Source organism: Sander vitreus, chromosome 5 (genome assembly GCF_031162955.1).
Source record: "Sander vitreus isolate 19-12246 chromosome 5, sanVit1, whole genome shotgun sequence".
In the NCBI taxonomy this organism is placed as follows: domain Eukaryota; kingdom Metazoa; phylum Chordata; class Actinopteri; order Perciformes; family Percidae; genus Sander; species Sander vitreus.
The window spans coordinates 20,742,011-20,765,142 of NC_135859.1; the positions used below are offsets into that span (position 1 = coordinate 20,742,011).

General features: G+C 40.1%; 1 protein-coding gene across 1 annotated transcript in view; it reads right to left on the reverse strand.

Moving 5' to 3' along the window:
* The window catches only part of pde4d (phosphodiesterase 4D, cAMP-specific), a 209,851-nt gene extending 187,192 nt beyond the window's left edge, over positions 1 to 22,659 (reverse strand). Inside the window, exons 1-2 of the mRNA XM_078250924.1 lie at positions 22,518 to 22,659; positions 153 to 211 (exon numbers count right to left, since the gene is read on the reverse strand). Coding sequence (XP_078107050.1) covers positions 153 to 197 — 45 coding nt within the window. The 5' untranslated portion in view covers positions 198 to 211; positions 22,518 to 22,659. The remainder of the gene's footprint in view (positions 1 to 152; positions 212 to 22,517) is intronic.
* Positions 22,660 to 23,132: the final 473 nt, after the last annotated feature.

Genomic DNA, 23,132 nt, shown 5'->3' on the forward strand with positions numbered 1-23,132 from the left:
TGATCTAAAACAGAAAAAGTGTTTGTGTTTTTTTCTGAAGTGTATGTAAATATCTGGTTTCAACTGTAAGAATGGTTTTGCCTATGAAGAGTTGTGTAAAGATGAAAGGATGTAAAGGGAAAAATAAAAAGACAAAACTGCTGGTCACTTACATTGTCCCGCTGGTTTTCGTCCCCGGACCGGTCATTCTTTTGCATGGTGCGTGCCACCTCTGAAAACAGGCAGGCTTCAGTCACACAGTTATTCGGAAAGGGGCAAATACAAGCAAAATATTTGTGAGGAGGTAGCCCATCTCAACTAATTCCCAAACTGATCATGTAAACTTTAACAAGTACATCAAACATTCTGCTAGATTTTTCAAAAATTGATTTAGGTTACTTCATTTAAGTAAATGAAAAAACCCAGATTGTACAAATCTGTGACACATTTTTATGCAGTGTATGGAGTTTTTGAAATGTGTTTATAGTTTTCAAGCAAGATAGCACTTGTCAGTTTTATGATTTGAGAATATGAAAGCTTTGATCTCCTAGACAACCAGGTACGTGTGTGTGGTGAAGGGGGAACACGATGCATGTGTGTGTGTTGTGTTGGTTGAGAAAGGAGCCATGCTGGGATCCACTGGCCTATTAGAATGCATTAGAGTGTAAAAGGTAAAGGTCAGTGAATTATCAGCCAGAATTATGTTACACAACCATGCTCTGTTTACCTGGCCTAATAACCCTGAGCCTACACCTGCCTCTCTCTCTCTCTTCTCTCTCTTTGTCTCTCTTTTTCACACACACACATACACACACACACACACACACACACACACACACACACACACACACACACACACACACACACACACACACACACACACACACACACACACAAAGACGCCAAGACCCATTGTGCTGAACTGAATTCACACAACCGTTGATAGTGTTGAGACTCATGGGAAAAATCCTGTAGAACCTCAAAGAAGTAAACAATCAAATTCTGGTGTGGTTTGATTGGAGCATATACAGTACGTCTACTTGTGTTTTGGTATTCCTGTCACGTCTAACATTGTCTGGTTGATATCAACCAGCAAGAAGTATCAAGAAAGTAAGGAGACAATTCAGTACTCCTCATTTTGCTCTGCTTTTTTTATAACAACTCACGCTGTCCTCTCTGTGTATTTCTATCAAGTTCTGTGTGAATGCATATATGCAGTCCCTGAATAATATATTTTCCCTACTACATCAACTTCCTTTATGGTTGTCTGTTGTCCTTAATGTGTCACATTAGGGAACGCAGGCTAACATTTAATTTTTCATCAGCCTATTCCATGCAAGGCAACACATGCATGTCACTTTCCATTTACTACCTACACCTTCATTTACATGGTCCATGAGCTCAGAAACAACACCAATTTCACTTAATCCCTGTCTACCAGGACTCATAAGCAACACTAGATATACTTTGAAAAAGAGTGATCAGCCAAACGGGTAACACATTATCCTCCACTCCGGTCCCTTAGTTCGGGCCCATCTCCACTAAATAGATGTGGAGTGACAGGACTGCCAGGTAATTACCAAAGACAGAAAAACCGACAGAGCTGACTGGACAGTCTCCATCGATTGGTCTCTGAGGAGAGGAGAGAGATTGGTTATGACATGGTGCACAGGCTTTGCATGATGTTGATGTTGTACTAAAGAGCACCATGTGCATAGAGGCCAGAATGTATGCACAGCACCAAGCATGCACATGAACATATAATATCAACACCTTGTTTCAGTAGACGGTGGCCGCATTCCTTGTTGTCAGAGCTTCTTAGGATAGTCTCCTTCCCGCTGTATACGTATACATTTTGATTATCAAATTGTCAGAAATAACAGGAAAATGCATAGATTTCTGTCAAATAAGGTAACACAGACTGATTGCCTTTACTGTACGCAGACTGATCATGCTTACTGCCGTGCGTAGTTCTCTTCCATAGAAGGCCCATTCTAAACTAGGAAAAACCCTGTTCACATTGCAAGTATTTACACCTTTAGTTAGATCTTTAGGTTTGTTAATTCCGGCTGGTGAGAACAGCGCCATTCAGACTGAGAGGTGCAACAAATAATCACAGCAAGACAATGTGAAAATGAAGATTTGTTAATTTTCTGCTGTAACTGAACTGCAGTGGGGTTTGATAGAGTGGGAGTGTCATCTGCACACGAGGCACAAGATAACTCAGGGCAAACCACAGCCTTGACCTATGCTCATATTCAGCTATCTCTGCAATTGTTAACTGCTATGAACCGTCATGCTTAACCACAGTTACAGGCTCTGGAATCACAACTGCTTTGTCCCTACACAGCCACCAAAATCCCTCAACATAGCAACAGTGATATGTACATTTTCAGTCTAAAAAATGTCTTGGCATCTCACATTTTACCATCTCTCTGCAGTCATTAAGTGTTATAATGATGCAAGTCCATATGATTAAGCTGTCTGCAAAGCACTGCTGGCTATGTTCCGGTGCCTGTCAGGAAAACCCAGTCAATTATTTCGAATTTGTCTAGACTAAAGATTTAAAACTGTAAACAGCTATTTCAGTCAAGAGCTGGGCACAGACTGAGAAAACTCTAATTAATGATACAAGTATAAGAGTATAAGTGATACAAAATTTCCTGAATGTGGTCGGTGCAGTTGACATTTTGTCCAACTACTTGACCAAGTACTTGAAAGAATTAAGCTAGTATCTACATTCCACTCCAAGCACTTCTGTAATTACACTCCATGCCTTCCCTTTTCTGGCATTGTCCTTATAAAAAAAGGATCTGTGGTGTTGATTATGGTTTTTCCACCTTCAAGATGAATCTCTCGTCATCCATGGTGTTGTAGAGGAGGGGGGTTTCTTTTGGTAAATTGACTGGATTAGCAACGTATATCCATTGAGAGACTGACATATATATTGAGAGGCAAATTGGGGGTGTATGAGAAAATCTGGAGGCCATTTGACCGGTTTGTAAAAGAAGAAGACATAGGGGAGCTGCTACTGTGATACTGTCATATAATTTGCTTTTTGTTTTTTGATTGTTGTGGTACGGCAGAGGTTGAGAGAGAAATGTTGTGGGTTGGGACAGGGGGGTTGTTTTAAATTGTAACTGCAATGAAAAATGAATTTAAATTAATTCATTAATTAATTGAATTAAAACATTGTTAAAACGATTTTTCTCACTGTTTTACTTCGTGAAAATAGACCTTGCGTGTATCTTTAGCGGAGCAGAGCCGCTTCACGCACACTTCTGGGACGCGCTGTGAGGCGGGTGGTGGAATATCAAGCATTGACTTAAATGGCCGCGATTACTCGCGGAGGCCGCGTGGTGGAAATACCCCTTTAGTGCACACTGTTTTGCCATTAACAGCCACTTATCAAAATTCACAGTGTCATGATCAACTTTGCAGTTTATACATGGTAGCTCTAAATCAGCTAAAAGTCTATCATAGCTTGAAGGAGCTGTTGAAATTAATGAAACAAACTCTTCCTCTTTCCATCTCTCAGTGTCTCTTCAGGGTGGGCCAAGAGCCCAAATATGATGATTCTCCAGAATAAGGGACTGTTCGTTATTTAATTAAGGGGCCACCGGAGGAGTTTTGGGACCTCTAGGCTAAAAAGATGTGACCCTCCCCTCGCCAGTAACAATTTTTCTATGACCTTCCAACATGATTTGAAAAAGAGGCATGACTCTCCCCTTGTATGCAAGTTTGCACTTAACATAGAAGTACAGATGCCATTTGATTTTTTACAGCCATGATGTACAAGAGTTAACCTCTGCATTCTCATCTTACACATCCCACTCCATCCCACTATGGTGTGGTGGCCATTTCAGTAGATTTACTCACTAACATTGTTGTGGAAACACAATAAGCATGGAAACTAAATGCACATTTCATGCATTACTGCATTACTTCAAATACTAAGTTACTCCTCTAGTAAACTAGTATTCACATTAAATAAAACAATAAAACATTGAGACCATTCAGCAAAGGACACTGGGTAATAACAATCCAACACTGGTTGCTATGGACTTGTCACTAGGCTTCGTCAGTCATTGTATATTTTAGCACATAGGTAAAGGTGCCAAAACTGAACATTATATTCCAAAACACATCTGTTTATTTTTAAAGCAGATTTTAAATTACATTGTAACAATTTAACAATTTGCCCTTATGAAATCCAATCGCGGCACGGCTGTTTGGGAACGCAATAGACAGACGGTGCCGGAATGCCCTGACTTAAATTCAACTAAAATGTGACAGGGAACAATCAGTGTTGGACCTACAGTCTGTTGAGATGCCTCTCCAAACTCACCATAAAACGTTAAGACACGTTAAGAAAAAAGTTCCGTATTTTGCCGTAATCCAATGACATGGAAAAAAAGTAATCCACAGCGATCAGTAGATCCACAAACAGAGTCACGGTTTATCCAGCAAGGCCGATACGAGCATCACATTCACCAGCCAGCTCCGAACAGGTGAACGACGCCTCTCCACTTCGCCGTTTAAACAAAGTGGAATAAACGTATAAAAGTCCAAATCTACACAAAACCCGCAATCAATTAGTAAGCTGACATCACATTTATATACATTGCATTTAGGAAACCTTTATTGCAAGGTTGGCACGGCAAAATGTCCAGACTAGTGCAACAGTAACTTTTGTTTTTTGTGTCCTGCTGCTCCCATCGTCAGCCAGATAATATTTTTTTTACTAAAGCAGTATATGAAATCTGATGTTACCTACCACCATTTAGTTGTTTTGTGTTATTTAAGATATTTATAAAATATCTGGTAATGCCAGACGTAATTATTCCACTCATTTTTTAAACAACGCAATTACACATTTGAGCCACCAGGGGGGCAGTGTTCCTCCTGCCCCCCCCCCAGCAAACTCTGCGTATGCGGTCAGACCCATCTGCTAGGGGGCCGAGACTGAGAGCTACATGGATAAATATGCACCAAACAAGCCACTTTGAAATTGTGCTCTTTTCATGAATACAAAAGTTGGATGACAAAAACTGAATCAGTAGGAGAGAAGGTGCAGATACAAAGAGAGAAATGAATGGCTAAACGACATCACACTCTTGATCTCAGCCAGCCATTATTATTTATACATGCTCCTGAAAGCTGCACTAAGAGGATTCAAGTATTTTGGTGCAAATTCTCAATTAACACAGCAGCCAATGACCACTCATGCTTAATAAATCTTTGCCACCACAGTGATCTGAACTGGGCTGCAAAGACTGTTCATGTATGTGTGAACTCTCTGTGACACAAATACATTTTTAGACTCTAGATTAACCAGTCACATCACGCTCTTCTTTTTCAGACACAGCAACACTGCAGTGACAATTTTCTAGTCTCAGTGGTGATTGCAAGACTGGCCAGTTAGCAACATACACTGACTAAAACTAAAACAAACAGAACTTGTCTTTTCTTTTGTATTGCAGGCGGGAAGCCCTTATTGTTTGTGAGTCTCGGTGTATGTGATGGAACAGTGTGGCTGCCTACAGTGCAACCACAGGGGGTTGATTTCTGTCTGAGCTCAAGTATTAGTTACGTGAGGTGCTACCGATCCCCCACCAGAGAGATCCAGATATGAAAACCGCCCTCTGCAGATGATATTTCTCCCCCTGTCCCTTTGATACATCCTTTGTTGGCTTTTTCAATTAACTTCATGCCATCTTTAGGAGAGTGATGAGAGTTTATCCTGTGTGATCACGTTAGGCGAGTGAGCAAAAATGGAGCTGAGCTATGGTTTCTCCTCACCCAGCAGTAGAAGGTCATGGCTGTCTCTAATATGCTCTAAATTTCAGCTACTGTGTGAAATGTCTCCTTTTTTCTTGTTGAGCTCCCGCAGCTGCTTATTGAATAATCGCTCAAAAGTATCTCAGCCGTTTATTGTAGCCATTCAATCAGCCGAGATGAGCAGGCGCTGTGGCTTTGTTGAAATAGCTAGTCACTTTTATTCTCTTTGTAGGCTGATTAGCAAAGACCCTTAATCAAGTACGCTTTTTGCTAAATTTGTCAAGCTCATATTGTGGAGGAAAGCCACTTGAAGAGTATACATTAATAGTTAAGCTTAGATGGCAAATACTAAAATGAAGCAATCAGTTAACAAATCAGTCAATACTGTTGCAAAACTCCATCTTAGAATCTTCAAATTAAAATATATTACAACCCATTATAGGATACATCAAAATATTTGCAGGGTAAGAAGAAATTACATTTATTTGAGGCTCACTAAAAGCTCCTCGTGGTGTACCATCCAATCAGCAGCAATTAACTAAAGTGGATTTTCCCACCTCGTGGAGTTCCTTTACCTAACTAAAGATTGCAGCGTTAATTATCATCCTATTGATTATGTTATTGTATTTTGGTCACTGATTGCTGCTTAAAGATCACGGCTGAACCCCTTTTAAAGTAAGATGGGTTTGTTGTTTGTTTCTTGTAGGAATATATATATATATATATTATATATATATATATATATATATATATTTTTTTTCATTTCTTGTAGGGGGATGTGTGTGTGTGTGTGTGTGTGTGTGTGTGTGTGTGTGTGTGTGTGTGTGTGTGTCTGTTGAGCAGCAGCAGCAGCAGTCTGCCGAGCCACTGAGTGAGCCAAAACATAGCAGTGGCTCCTCCAAGTGGTGCTGCAGTTACAAGACATGATAGCACAAATAAAAAAGATGAGTCTTAATTTTATCTGACATATGTGGAGAGACACTACTGAGGAGCAGATCCTCAAAAGTCCCTGCCTTTCTTTGGCTGACCTTGTCCTGTCCTTTATAATGAGGAGTAGCCTTAGTTGCCACCGCAATCCCTCAGTCCATACATCACATAAATCAGCTACGATCCAACCACTGGAGGGCTGTCCTGTAATACAATCGCACACCCTCATGCACTAAAACTCAAAGGCATGCCAACATACGTGTGCACACACACTCCCCTAAAACATGACCTCCAAATGATGTATGTATGCTGTCACTTGGTACAGACTTTCTATTTCAGGATGTGTGATAGTCCTTATTCTATACTTCAAAACCATACACTTGATCCTATGCAGTGCGTGTAGGAGCTCCAATTCATTCAAAGGCTGTTATAAAGCCATATCTGGCAAAACAGCTCAATTTCCTTTCCATTCATTCCTGTAGCACTTTGTTGACAGTGAGGAGCCCTTTTGTAGCAGCTCGAAACAATTTCACAGCAAGTAACCCAGGGAGGAAAATACAATAACATTTACTTGAATTATAAATTAGCTCTCACACCTCTAGCTCTTTGAAAATAACGGTCTTATATTTCACCTGTTGTCTACGCAGAAGTATGAGTCACTCATTTTCTTGTTTGTTTGTTGTGCTGTGAAATTGGGGTCATCAGATGTGGAAGTATTTTGAAAACAGTTTGATGTGCATCAACAATGAAAGTCTAAAATTATTTCTATTCCAGGTTCTTCAGACAATGTATTGGATTACTTACCACTTGGATTACCTTTCTGTAATTTTCTTCACTGGACTATTTAAATAAATTCTTCTGTAAAAATCATGCACTGTATATAAGTGGACATAGTCATCGTGTTGTTGTCATTTGTTTGTGGACTACTGTTTTAAAGGCTCGAGTTTGGCATTTTTTGGCCGTCTGCATTTTTATTTTTGGAGCCAGAAGTGACCATATTTGGACAAGAGGGTGGAGCTAAGTTATCAGCTAGCTTGTTTAGCAAGGTTTAAAAAATAATTTTAGTACAACTGAACCCTGAACAAGACCTTTTTAGGCGACCAAAATGTTATAATTAACTTTCATCAACTGAAAACACACCGGACAACAAGTAGAGACTTTCCGCCGGATGTCCGTCATTTCGGCCGGATGTCCGTTACCTTCTGCTTTCTTTGCGTTGGCATTTTAAACTCTGGTGGAGCTTCTAGACTATCTGTCCAATCTGAGTTTTCTGTTGCACGACTAAAACAACTTTTGAACGTACACATGTTCCACCAAAACAAGTTCCTTCCCGAGGCTATTTTGCAGAGGCATCATTGCTCCGTCTGGCACTTAGCGCCACCCAAGACGATTGTGATTGGTTTAAAAAAATGCCAGTAAACCAGAGCACGTTTTTCTCCCATCCCTGAATGCTTGGCTGAATCCCTGAATGACTAGCTAGACCTTGCTCCGCAGCGCTGTGGAGGAGGGTCTGGCAATGCGAGACTAATCACAAGTTAGCCATCCCCTGCTTTATCGTCTATTTTACAGTACTCTAAATGGGACCATAATGTACAAAATGAACATGATGCTGTATTCAAAAAGACTTAAAACAAACACCCTAAAAGGGGAAAAACTCCTGTCTTTGGGGCTGACAAATCTCGAGGAGATTTTGGTAAAATCAACATCATTAAAAGGAAAAATCTCTGTAATTTATAGTGCTTTGTTGGACCATTACAGCTCTTCCTTGACCCCACTTAGGAACATATGGCGGAAGGATATGGGACGTGCTTTTGATGAAGATCAGTGGGATACGATATGTCAGAATGTTTTTTCCTCACTGTCCTGTAATAAAATAATCGAACAAAATGTGTACACAGGATGTACCTTACTCCACTCCGCTTAAGTAAAATGTTTCCTAACTCATCCTCCAGATGTCATCGTTGTAAAACATGTAAAGGGTCAATTATGCATGTTTTTTGGGAATGCAGGAAATTAAAATATTTCTGGAAGGCAGTACATGATCTAACTGTTAAGATTGTGAAAACCCCGCTGGACATTACACCAACACGGTACCTCTTTGGAACGGATTTGGACAAGACACTGGACACCACGTGCAGGAAGAGGATTATCATAATGTCCTATATAGCAAAGAAATGCATCTTACTCAATTGGAACCAACAAAGACCCCCATCATTTAATCTGTTTAAACAAATCCTAAATGAAATTTTGAGTCTGGAACAACGCACATACACCCTAAAGAATAAGGGGGATGCCTTCCGAAGGATATGGGAACCGCTTATGGACCTCTGACACTACCATATCATAACAGGGTTTGGCATGTTTACATAACATTCACAAAGGATGAACTGTGATCTGTGTCCATGGACTGACTTGATTTAATTTGCTGTATTTTATTATTATTTTTTCTCTTCTGTCTGTTATGTTACAAAAATGTTAAAAATAAATAAAAAGATAATTGAAAAAAAAAAAAAAGAGCGATTGAGACCATAAACTAATTAGGAAAATGTTTACTGAGGTAATAAATCAAGTGAGAAGTAGGGTCATTTTCTCGTAGGCGTCTATACAAACTGACTTCTTTTTGCAACCGGTAGAGTCGCCCCCCCCGCTGGCCATTAGAATGATTACAGATTTAAGGCACTTCTGCATTAGCTTCACTTTTCAGGCCTGGAAGTTGCTGCTTAAAAACATTTAACATCACCTGATGTTCAAAATGTCATTGACAATTAAGGAAGCCTTTTTGTTAGCACCAGTTTATGACTCACTTTTGACCAGTTAAACCAAAGGAAAAGTTGTGTAAAGCCTGCAGCGAGCGAATTACTACAGTGTCACAGACGGTAGCAGCTAGAACCCACATTGATGTGCACAAACAGCAGAATGACCATAGATATAAAATAAGTTGTTATATCTATGAGAATGACAATAACAATTCAGCAAAAAATAACACTAGTAAAATGCAATTGCTACTATATTTTAAAGGTTCAGGATTTGATGGCTGTTGATTAGCATAAAGGTGGATGGTTGGTTTACAAAGTGCAGGACTTTGACATCAGAGGGTCTGAGTCCTGGGGTGGATTAGGTTTAGGCAACATAAAGTACTTTGGTCAAGGTTATAGGAAAAGATCATAGTCTGAGTTGAGTGAGTCTCACGATCATGTCCCTAAACCCGTACAGGCCCTCTCAACCAGCTTCTTACTACTGTAGGAGTGAAGGGGGGGTCCTATGAAAACACACTTTTCTACTTCTCACTAGTAAAAAGGAAAAAAAAGGTGATGTCATGTACTTCTCTGCACCAATCAGAATTAAGCAGTGGAGTGTTAAACTCTATAAGTAACACCTACGCTACAAGTACAAAAAGTTTATATCTCATGAACGGCTCCTCCGATTTTTACAGAATTTGGAGGGTACCATCTAGGGTCACTCCTGAGGCCACCCCTACAGTGGGGTACTGATTGGTCAAAGTGGGTGTGGCCTATGGGACCCACATTTGGATTCACCACTTATACTAATGTGAGCAACTTTCAATTTATGTCTTTAACTTTGATTGTTGCTTATTTATGAATATGCTGTAAAGTTATAAAGGCACACTTCAGATTTGGGCTTTGACTGTGTGCTGTGAGCGCCAATAAACATAATTTAAAAAAAAGTTTGACCCTTTGCAGCACCGTTACTTATCATCAAGCTGCCACTTCCTCGTAACACATCCTGCTGTTGCAGGCTACAGGCATGATGGAGAAACACAGCAGCAGTGAAATCCTGAATGGCGCTTTTTATTTTCCAAAACTCCCGGACAGCTCGTAGACAAGTCGAAAGCCATATGCACATTCTGTAAAGCCAAATTAAAATCACCAAAGCACGTCAAGCTTGAGCTACCACCTATGGAGCTAAGCATAGTAGTACAGTTAACGTGATGCTACCCGCTAGCATGCTACCCACTCAGGCAAAGCACTATTTTGGAGAGTGCTACTTGCCGACCTGTGGATGAAACCAAATCCCAAAAAATTACTACAGCTCTTGCGAAACGGGTGGCAACTAACTGCAGACCTGTCAGCATCGTAGAGGACTCGGGTCTTAAAGACGTACTACGGTTGGCATGTTCTGACCTGTCTCGTTGCCGTCGAGGGGGACTGTAGTTTTCATGGATACACAGCCTGTATGACACGGAGAAAGCAGCTCAACTGGAACAGCTGCGAAGTGCTGCAAACGCTGTCTCATTAACCGGTGATCACTGGACGTCAGTGAGTAATCAACATTATTTAGGAGTTACTAAACACTACATTGACTCTAGTAAGGATATGGATTTTTAGTTTTTTAGTTAGGTACTTGGAGGAATTGTGCAATAATGACAGATTCACACGTTTTTCTTTTGTTTACAGTAAATAAATAATTACAAATCTTAAAATCAAGTTCATAAAGTAACTTTCTTTGCATTCATTTGATTCCCAATCAAGATACACTGGTAAAAATGCTTTCCATTGTTAATATGTATTTAAAAACTGTTCTGAAATGCAGAATAATAGAATTTTAATCATGTGATAAAATTCAGCGATTAATCGCGATTAAAAAAAATGGATCGTTTGACAGCCCTAATAAAAACACATCTGAATCCATACTAGGTATACGTTGTTTACATACCAGCTGTCACTATACTGTACACCCATCTGTTAGAGTTCTGCTGATATAAAAATGCACAATTATAAGCATTTCTAGCGTTTCTCTTTTTATCCTGAACCAAGAGCCTCTTTTTCCATCCCTGTTACAAAAACACACACGAGGCATTGTCTACTATCCCATTTCTCTCATACACATGGCCCACTACAGTCAAATGACATCACTGACCCTAGGCAGAAGCAGGCCCTGCAGAGCTGTGGATGACTCACTCCTCTCTGTACAGTCCAGCAGAAAACAGCAGGCATGCAGTGGTGAGGCGAATCTCAGCCTGCATCTCTCTCATCAGATGTGATTAAATATGGGGACACTGATGACTGACTGAACACAGCAATGCTACTTAATGCCAAGGTCGCAAACCCAGTACTAGTGGTTTCTGCCCCAACAACCCAGCTAGTTAAGAGAATGACTGGCAGCGTAATTAATGCTGGTTGCCCTGCAGTCCTTTTCCATATGTTAACATAAGCTTGGGAAAATACACCAAACTAAACACAGATACAAAGACGAGATGCATTTATGTTGGGGACATTTTTTCAAACATGATGAGGAGCAGCCTTACACTTATTTCATATACTGTACTGTAAGTCAATCTGTAAAATGTAATGATTTCACAGCAGTGTCATCATCTATCTAGGCCAAAGTTTGATTTATTTTTCAATGTAGTGTTGCTTATTGTGAAGCTCACAGCAGACAGTCCTAGTATCAAAGGTTTGCCACACACACACACACACACACACACACACACACACACATATATATATATATATATATATATATATATATATATATATATATATATATATATATAACCTGACGCTTCACCCAAGCACATTAAAACATTTTCACCCAAGGCACAACAAGATTTTTCCTTTGGCACAATAGCTCCAGCTCTTGTAGGCCCTGTCAGTGTTACACCTTTTCTCTCCCACATATATATTTATTCTAAATACAGAAAACTACTGTATAACTATCCATACAACGTCATCCTCTCTATTTAAATTATTCTTGCACGTTGCACTCTCAACTCAAATAGCAGTTTAACAGACATTGTTATGTTGACATGCATCTTTCTACTCCTCAAATACCCTTGTTGTATCATCTGTAGGTAGGCTACTCTTTTAATCATAGCTGTTATGTCATTGTTGATTTGTAATTTATTAATGTAGTTTTTACAATCAGTTTAGCGTTAGCTAGTTCTAAACAAGCTAACTTTAGCTATTACAATATGAGGCTTTTGTCTTGCTAATACAGTTACTTTAACGTTACTGTGGTGCTAACGTTATAACGTTATATTTTTCTTTTTTAATTTTAGTTTATTTTTCTTTTTTAATTGTTGTCTTGTTGTGATGTGCAGTGTTTAGAAACATGTTACAGTAATGTGGCTTATTTTAGTAAGTAACTTTAACACAATTTCTTTTCAAATTTAGTATAACGTTACATTACACTTAGCTAGCTAGCTAGTCATTAATGTTACTAATCCCAGTAACTTTGGCATTTGGGGTTGTTCACTGACTTGCCGGGAGTTTGAAGAAGGGTTCACATCAATTTCATCAGACTGGTCCGAGATGTGCTGCTTGACACAGTGGTTGGAGGTATGGGAGGCCTCCAGCTAACTAGATAAGTTGTTTAATTAGCTAACGTTCTTAGCTGACTTGCTAATGTAGCCACTGGTAAGCCTACATTCAGAAATGTCGTAGGTTTCTTTCTTCCAGTGAAGACTTCAAAGACCAGCTACTGTCATCAACTTATACTGGAGGTGTCTTTTCTTTGTTGTGCATAGAGAGGGCAGAAAAGTGTTTTAGTGTATCTATTTGTGTCCTTAGAGACCCTCACATGATAAGAATGCTATGTTCAAAGTTTGCTCTCCAGTCCTAAGTATGAGCCTAAGCAAACTTCACTCCAACTGCATTATAGCACAAATGCACATATGGCGGTTAAAATCAGCTGAGCTGTCCTTAAGGTATGATTCACAGCAATGATGGTGCGTGTAGTGAATGTTTTTGCCAGTGGAGGAGCTCTCTCCCCTGGGCAGGTTGTGTGACTTTTACACTGGGTTAAGGTAAGCAAAGCAGACAAACCATTCAGCTAAGGAAAGGACTGCCAACACTCTGCCACTCAGAGGTGATATGTTGTTTCTGATTTCTCTTCATGTTATGTAAAGAAGGCCTGGGGTTTAGTTTGGCCTTAGATTGTATGAGGAGAGCCAGAAAGCTGATTGCATATCTGTAATCTTGTTTTTATAAAAAATTTCCAGTGGCAGAAATTTGTAATGATGAAAGGGCTGATTTCTCCAGTGAACCCCTGCAATGATCAGATTTGACAGTTTGAAGCAGCATCAAACCACAGAGAAATGACGGCATCTTGTCTATGTAATAACAGACAACCATAAAACCAAATATTTTCCAGCAGATATGCTTATACTCAATTTATTCATCCAGAGAAAACATTTCCTATTAATTATGGATGAGCAGGATAGTCAGTGTCTTCTGGATGATTCAGAGTCAAAGTAAAATGGCAGAACAGATTTATCACAAACTCTTGATTCTCCTCAGCTATTTACACTGGTGGATGTAATGTAAAGACAACCCTTATTTCACCCTAGGTTTTTTTAATAAGCCAATGATGTAGTGCACTAAACTTCACAAAAGCTTATTTCAGTAGAAACGTCACTAATACCATAACAGATTACCTTAGTATGCAACACATCACATAGTTCAAATATAAAATGTAACATCTCCATTGAATTGAATTCGGTACATGGTTTTAAGCAATGCTACTGCATAACTTGATCATTTGTTTGACTGATTTATGAGACAGAACCGAGTGCAAACACATCTCTATGTTACAGCTCAACATGTTATAAGATATGAGATTAATTTAGGTCTGCCTGAGGCTTGTGAGCCAACATCCTTAGATGGTCACATGGAATTAGACCCTGAAACTCTACCGAATACTCTTCCACCCACTGTCAGTGTTGGGAAGGATACTTTCAAAACGTATTCCATTACAGAATAATTAATTAATTTGTAACGTATTCCATTCCATTACTCAATCTGAGTAAGGTATTCTGAATACTTGGATTACTTCCACATTGAATTGCATTTTATAAATGTAGGAATGCGGCCATCAAATCCTGCTTACTAAACAGGCCTATTCTGTTGTGTTTAGAAAGACAGTAGCTCCCAAGACGGCGGCCGCCTGTATACGAGAACGCGACTGTCTTTATAATCTGTCTTTTTAAAAAACTGTCTGTACACTTACAATGTTCTCAATGCTTCGGTTAACATTTAGGGACCCTCATTATGCTACCGTTGAAGTGTGGTGATATTTTGAGCCTTTTTAGTGGTATAATAAGCAATTTGTTTTTACTTTCCCTGTTCCCCGAATACAATTGTAAGCTAATCAGCGGTCCGCGCTAGCTTTTTTCAAGCTACAAACACATTCGATTAGCATGGAAACATGTCCCAGAGAGCGATCGAGTGGGTACACATCTGTTATTAACTCCTAGGTTCGTTTTTCGCCGGAATTGTCCTTTAAATTATAACTGTAACGGAATACAGTTACTCATAATTTGTATTCTGAATATGTAACACCGATACATGTATTCCGTTACTCCCAAACACTGCCCACTGTGGTGAGAGAAACAGAGAGTAGGAGTGAGAAAGCAAAATAGAGAGTGATGTTTTACTACAGAGAGCATTTTTCTAGCTTGAACCAGCAGACAAATGAAACAAGGAAGAGGGAAAACTCATTTCAAGAGAACATTTTGTGTAGATCCGTGTGCAGTGAAGTCTCATCTCACATCTGTTTATTATGGTGGCCGACCAGGGCTCAATCAGCTGAACATATAGACTGTTCGGGGCATCCACACCAAAACGATAATGATAACAATGTGAGCATCCACACTGATAAACGATAAGTGGCGCAAAGCACATATACACTAATAGAGGCATACATTGCAACATAAGATTGCAAGAATGTCACTAATATCCTACATGAACTCAGCTACATTTTATAAACCTAAAAATAAGGTCATTGTCTACTAGCAGACCTCTGTGCTGCCGCCACCGCCATGCACAGAGCTGCAGAAAGCCAGGGATGAGGTCAACCAGGCAGGGGGTCAGATCTGTGCACAGTACCTAAACAAAAACATATTTTATATATTTTATATTATATTATATATTATATTTATATTTTAATAACTTATTATTAACAAATTTAAAGTGGCCATATTATGCTCATTTTCAGGTCATTAATTGTAATTTGAGATTGTATCAGAATAGGTTTACATGGTTTAATTTTCAAAAGACACCATATTTTTGTTGTACTGCACATTGCTGCAGCGCCTCTTTTCACCCTGTGTTCAGGTTTATGTTTTAGCTACAGAGTGAGACATCTCAACTTCTGTAACATCTTTGTTGGCAGTCGCACATGCGCAGTAGCTAGGTAAGGTTTACATGTTTCTCCAATTTCGGCCTGTACAAGGCAGGATTAGCCGGGAGACTTCTTCTGAACGAGGGCACACTTTGGCAACTTTGCGTGGAATACCTGCAGAACAGGGACATGTAAGTAGTTCTATACAATTTATTTTGTAGATTAGGGTGAATTTGTGTGTTGTAGCAGTGTTTTGCCATTGAGAACGAGCTAGCATGCTGACGGTTAGCCCCCTAGCCCCCTTGTTTTCGGCTAAGTTACGTAGAAAGCCATGCAGATTTTGAACAGCTCACCCGGAGACTGAAGGCAGGACACATTCAGAAACCCGTATCTCACTCAAAACAGCATGGATGCTTTTTGGCGTGTGGAAGCACCAGAGACACAACATAACACCCCAAATCCCAGAAAAAGTAATTTTTTCATAATATGGGCACTGTAACACTTCAACAGAGGTATTCATTTCCAAACAGGCTTAGTGGCTTGACGGTTATAAAGTAACGTTAAAGTATGGATTTAATCAGCAGAGGTAATGTTATTGGTGTTATAATTTAGCACACTTACTTACAACCTATTCTAAGTGAGACAAAGGAAGAGAGCTCTATTTGCCCGGTCAGCTCCGAGATGACGTTATCTTCTGCCGTCTGCTTAGAAGTGGTGAATTTACAGCTCACAGCAGCTTAACACATATCGTGTCTGTCTTTTGTTTGATATCCAACGCTTTACAAACTGCTCCAAATTCCAAACCCCATGTTCATTGGGTACCCAGGAAGCGGACAGAGGGTCCTCGATTTATAGTAAGATGATGTTGTAAAAGATAAAGCAAGCTGTCACACTAACCTATTGATTTTAAGTTAAAACATTTGTCTGATGATTAGAGGAATATGAAGCATGAGAGGAAAATATGAATGTGACATTGTGTGAAGCAAACCATGTTGTGTTTCCCATGAATCCAATACATGTTACGACGAAAAAATATTGTGTGAATGGGCTGCAGCCAAATTACAATATCACCTTCATTCCTGATCGAAGTTTACAGTAAGTCAAAAGCGAAACCCGCTCCAAAAATATGCAAATATGCTGCAAAACCAAATTTATAGTCATAATACAGCATCTCTATTTGTTTGTTTGTTTTGTCTTTACTCACAAGTCACATCAAAGACAAATTTCCGCCACCTTGTGATGGACAATCAAGTTTTTCTGAATCTCAATACTCATAATAACATGAATGATATTCCATAAGAAACTGCACTCCAGCATCATAACACAGTGTTAACCTGCCATCCCCCCATCTTTAAATAATTATCGCATCTTGTCCCTTTCCATGACAGCAGGCTTTTCTACCTGCCTTCAAACACTTTTGCCTCTTGATGTGTACACGCTGTACAAGCTAGTTCTTTTGGAGTATACCCCACCTTAAATCAGGTGGGGTAGGAAGAAACATAGGAGAAACATAATTAAATTCTGCAACAGTGGAAAGCACAGTGAAAACACGATTATTTTTCCCAAACCTATCCTGATGCAACATGATTGGACTGCTGCCAAGCCAGTTTTGCAGAGTAAAAGAGTGGGCAGAGCAACGTTTGTTTAAAGCTATAGTGCACAACTATTCTATATTAATGTAACGTCAGTGTCATTAAAGAGTCCATCATGTTTTCTAAATCCTCTGTGTCCTCCTTGATTTGACGGGATAAACGCTACTAGCAACTGCATGGAGGAAGGGTGGGGGTGGTGCGCAATCACCCAAGGCTTGCGTCATGTGGCTGCGCCAACAGTGTTGTTGTCATTACTTAGAATTCCTCATGGGGGCGACAGAAACTCAAACTATAGCTTTAAATAACTACCTTATTGAAAAAAGTGCATGATATGTGTTTCAGAGAATAGAGTGTTTTACATGCGAGTGTAGCAATGCAAGCAAAGCCTGCCTGATTTAATGTTAGCTAGCTGGCTTCACTCCATTCACAGTGTCCTACACCAAGCAGGGCTCTTATCAGGGCCATGAGCTGATAAATAATGAAGGACACCTGACCAAATGCCCTTGATATAATATAACAATTGCCAACTGGCAAGCCGTCTCTACTGGCAAGAAAGCATATACCTTGTGGATAATCTAATTCAGAGGAAGGTGAATTCAATCATTCCGAATATTGCAGAGACGGAGAGCGTAGGTATATGTAAGGAGATAACATAGGCACAGGCTAATTACTGCTAACTAAAATGCTAGTTAACATTAGTAATTAAACTTAAACAGCAATGTGAGACGAAACTGCCTGCGAGCTTCTCCTGTACTATACGGTAATTCCTCTACTATGCGACAGTAAGTCGCGTGGTTATGACACTACGTTAGCCTATTTTTACAAAAACGCCTGCTACAGAGCCATAACGTGAGGTACAAGGTAATGGAGCCTTTTATACATTGTCGTGTTTCTTTAGAAATAAACAATGGACAAATAGAGTCTTTAAACACTTCAGATGTAAAGTTATTTGCTGTCAAAGTGGCACCAAAATGAATGGCAGTCAATGGAATGCTAACGGGAGGTGATGGCTTGGTAGCATCAAAATGGCGCCATAGGAGGTTCGCGGTCCGAGGAGAAGCTTACCCCCTTGCACGAGCCGTCAAAGGCACTTAACTCCAATTACTCTGCGGTGTGCGCTTACCCCAAGCACTGCAATCACTTCTCAGTGTTGATATGTTACGGTGCAACACTATCCAGTTGCTTGACTCTCTGTTGGAGACGCTGTCGTGGGGCTGGAACATCATTTAGTGCTAAATGCACCCATTTCACTGTCCTGCTCAACTCTCAAACTGTTGAAAGTGGTGTTCATTTTTTCACTATTGTATGTGATTCTGTCCTGTTCTGATAGTGTTGGACAGACTCACTCCCTGTGTTTGTGTGTGTCACTGCGAGAGCATAAGTGAAAAAACAAAACAAAGGAGTTGGATTTCAAGGAAAACGTTTGTTGCAGTCTGCAGAAGCACAACGCAATCTTCTGTCTACATCTTGTGTTTTTAAAAGCAACATGCCGTGACCCAGTCTAAACATCGAAAATGTCAACCGTTGTTTACGGAAAGTTTTACTGCAGTGCAGGAAAACAAAGTATTCTCTATTCGTTAAACAAAGCACCAGGATGTGCCGTGCGAGAGATGACCAAAAGATGACCAGCGCATACCATCTCTCTCTCGAGACATTATCGAGCACCCCCCACCTATTCCCTACGCAATCCGGGCAGATCCCAGATCACTAGCTGCTGTGCGTCTGTAAGAAGACTAAAGAAGCTAACAAACACAATGACAGGACTTCCAGTGTAACAAGGGGAAAGGGAAGTTACCCGAGGCCCCAGCTGTTTTTCTCTTCTTCTTCTTCTTCTCCTCTCTCATGTCCCTTGGAGGTCATACTTCCTGCCTAACGTAACAGTCATCACACACAGATGCTGCTGCAGAGATCCTCGTCATCTGTTTCGTCAGTCCCTGCGTATATTGTTGTAAATGAAATTAATTAAAGACTATATATCTGGCTTGATAGTAAGACGTTGTGTTATGGTTCCCTTGATACCACCCAGCTGTGCTGAAGGTCAGTGTTTATTGGCTCCAGTGGTGGAATGTAACGAAGTACAAATACTTTGTTACTGTACTTAAGTAAATTTTTCACGTATCTGTACTTTACTTAAGTAGAATCAATAGTGCATACTTTTGACTTTTACTTGGTTAGATTTTGCAGCAATTATCTATACTTTCTACTCCACTACATTTCTACAACGTTCCGTTACATTTTCGTGAAAATTTTTGCCCCTGCCAAAACGTCTTCCTGACCGTCACAGGTTTGTCTCACCATCTTTCATCGGCTTCCAAGCCGGCTCCGGTGCTCCAGAGCCCGGGCGCAGCGCCGCTGACCCTCGGTAATACAGCCTCCGGTAAAAGTGAAAAGGAAAATCAGTTTTTTTTAATTATTCCCGTTTTTAAATCATAGTTGCCATCTATTTCTCTTCACAGTGTTGTTTACTTCTGGTGCTGCCTTTTAAGGGTGTGCAAGGGGAACAGAGTCCATTAAAAGTCCAAAAAGTCACACACCTTGAATTTAATATTAACCAGCACATTCGTCACAGGACTCATGACAATATTGCCAAACATCTGGAAGCAAGGAATATCTTTTACCTTAGCAACAAACCATTCTTGATTCCAAAACATGTTTCCTGTCACTTTAAAGTTAAAAACAGATGTAAAAGTAATTGATGAAAATACGCTTTCAAGCATCTCTTTAAAAGGACTGGACTTTTACAATCAAATACCCGGCCCAGTAAATGTTACTGAAGCTCGATAGACCAGCAAAGTCCCAGAATGGCCTCTAAAAGCCCTAAGTACACAGAGACGTCCCTGCTCATTGTTATGGGAACGGAGTTTCCAATAAAAAAAGATACTTAAATGCTTTTGGCATTGCTGGTTTGTATGTGTTTATGTATGTCTGTGTATATATGCATATTGCAGTGCCTCTGCACAAGAGATTTAGAGGACTTCTGCATACTCTCCCTTGCCAGAAAAACCGAGGAAAACAAACACTGCCTTTATTACAGTAATGAATATGCTTTGGGAAGCAAATTATAAAATGTTTCCATTAACCCCCACTCATGAAATGCCAAGAATGGCTCAGGGAAACCTGTGACATTTGACTTTGTTGGCACCAAACACTGCAGTCCTCCACTGTTGCTTGAACCCTGACCCTTCACCTCTGGAAACTCATAAAAGCTAAATCCCATACTATATCACATAGTTGGTCCCACTAACAGCCATCTGAATACAAACAAAGTCTAATAAACACTTGGGTCAACATTGTCACTTAAAGTTTAGGTCTTACAGAATATCGTCAGTGAAGCCAGAGGAGGATTTATGCGTGTACATTCAGACACACACCCCTGCAGATCCTCCTTCAGAAGACGGATGGTGCTTTTTGTCTCTGTACAGTACACACAGAGTACATTGAGCCAACCTCATTACTCTGTGCTCTTATTCACTCACACTGGCAAGCAGCAATACTCATTCAGAAATGAGACCTAGGGGAACATAACAACAAGGATACAGAGGTTTGTAAGAATAAAGTTATAGCATGTGCTCCATAATAACTGTCTCTGATGTTGTGTGGTTTTAAAGTTATTCTCGAGTCAGCGCAGCCATCCATTATTTAGCCTAATCTGACTTGGTCTTATCTCTGCACAGTAGATGCTTCATCACAGAACTAGAAGTGAGGAGGAGAGCATGGACACCCCTGTCATAAAGGTCTGTCTCCAGCCTTTATCTCAGCACTCAGGTGATGTACAGGTGAAACAATGGGCTTAGTGTTCTGCTCAAATCTCACGGACTCATTCACATGGAGGTGGAGTACAGTGCTGGCTGGCAGTCTGACAGTATACAGTATATTTTCATAGTAGAGGTCAGGTACAACACAATGCTCTGTGTGTTCTACATTGCAATTAAGGAGCTCTGAGACAAGTAGGCTGACAGACAGATATTAGAAACAGCAGGCTGAGCCCCCTGCTTTGAAGCAACTAAGGACAGGAGACAGCAGCTTGTTTGGATACATTTTTTTAGTTGGTGTCAAAATGAAAATGTGGACTGAAGAGCTATCATGGCAAGCTGCTTTTTCTATGGAACAAACTTTATAACAATGCCATTTCCGTCTCCACCTAAGAGGGGAGCTGGGATATGAAACATAAACAGGTCCATATGTTTGTCAGATGGTCAGCTGGATCAACATGAAATCCTCCTGGGTTTAATTTGTGTGTAATGATATGATGTCACTTTTTAAACTCACTCTTCCTGTGTTTAAGTGAGTACACATCATAACAAGACAAAGCTCCACTCCTTGTATGGACCGCAACATTTGCAAAGTTGTACTTGTAAAGAGTATTGCTCTGCCACATGTGGCAGTGTAACAAGGAAAACTCTGACACATGCTAACACTTTTAATCCAAACACACACACTGACAGACATGTACTATCATCTTCTGTTTGCCTTTCTCTCACTCTATTAGATTATACTCTGTATATTTTTTGTAGCTGCATAGAGGATCAAAGTGCTGCCAACTCAAATACAACAATGACTGTGTCATTTCTTGTTCCCTCTGAATTTATGTGTGACTGCAGCACTATTGGGAGCAGACCTATTTATAGCTGACTACCGCCACCACCACCCTGCAGCCTGAAAGTCACACCTGGAGATTTTGGGAGTGAAGTCCTTGAGCTACTCTGTCAATGCGAAGCATTGCAGTGACAAGTTTGCAGATGAGGTTGGTCACTGTGAAGACGCACTGCACCGTTCCCTACGCTAAAGCACAAGGCTATATCCTTCAAAGAGAGATTGTAAGTATATACTGTCAGTAATCCAGTGCATGTACACATCTAAGTGCATGCATGCCCATGTACAGTATGTGTGCACAAAACACAAACACTAATCCCATGTGCACACACTTGCACATGCATGTACACAACTTCTAATCATATGATCAACTGTGGTAGTGCATTTGTTATCATTGTCAAATTGTGTGCTGTACTTACAATTACTGATGTGTTAATCTTTATGCGATGTGATGTGTCACTTTTGCTACAATACTAAGCACATAGCAAGAAGAGCTGCTGTACCACAGTTACAGTTATCACTTTAGAGTGAAGGGGAGGAAAATAGGTTAATATAAAAACTTACTTTTTATCTTTTTGAGAAAGTTCCAGAAAGATGTTATTATCCACTCCTGGCTACCGTACAGTGTCTTCTGTTTGCTCTCTGAAAATCCCAATCACAGAAACCAAAACACACTAAATGATCTGGTATGCATCTCTTAACACAGCAAGTCCCACTCCGATGCTCACTGATGCTCTCTGGAATAAGGAGGGAACTCTGCTGACAGCTCCCAGGCTCTCAGCCAATCATGTCAGAGTGATTCCTGCCTCTTGGCCAATCATGTGCCTCTCAGCCACCCTCCCACCCTTCTCCTCCTCCTCCTCCTGCTGAAAGTTCCCATGGCTGTAGTTGAACACAAACTCAAAAGGAGAGGAGAGGCAAGGGGTTTATGAAAGAGAGTACCAAAGAGAGGAGTAAGAAAAAGTGGGAAGGATTGCTGTAGTATTTGCAAAATGGGGGAATTGAGCAGTTGTTAAAACATTTCCATTAGAAAAGAGTAACGTCAGAGTAAGATGACAAAACTATGAAAATTGTGTAATCTGCTAATGGTTGCCAAAGAGCCATCAACCCGGTTATACAGCTAAGCTCATTTATTGTATCCTGACGTTTTCTTTGCTATGATTCATTTTTCAAAAAAGG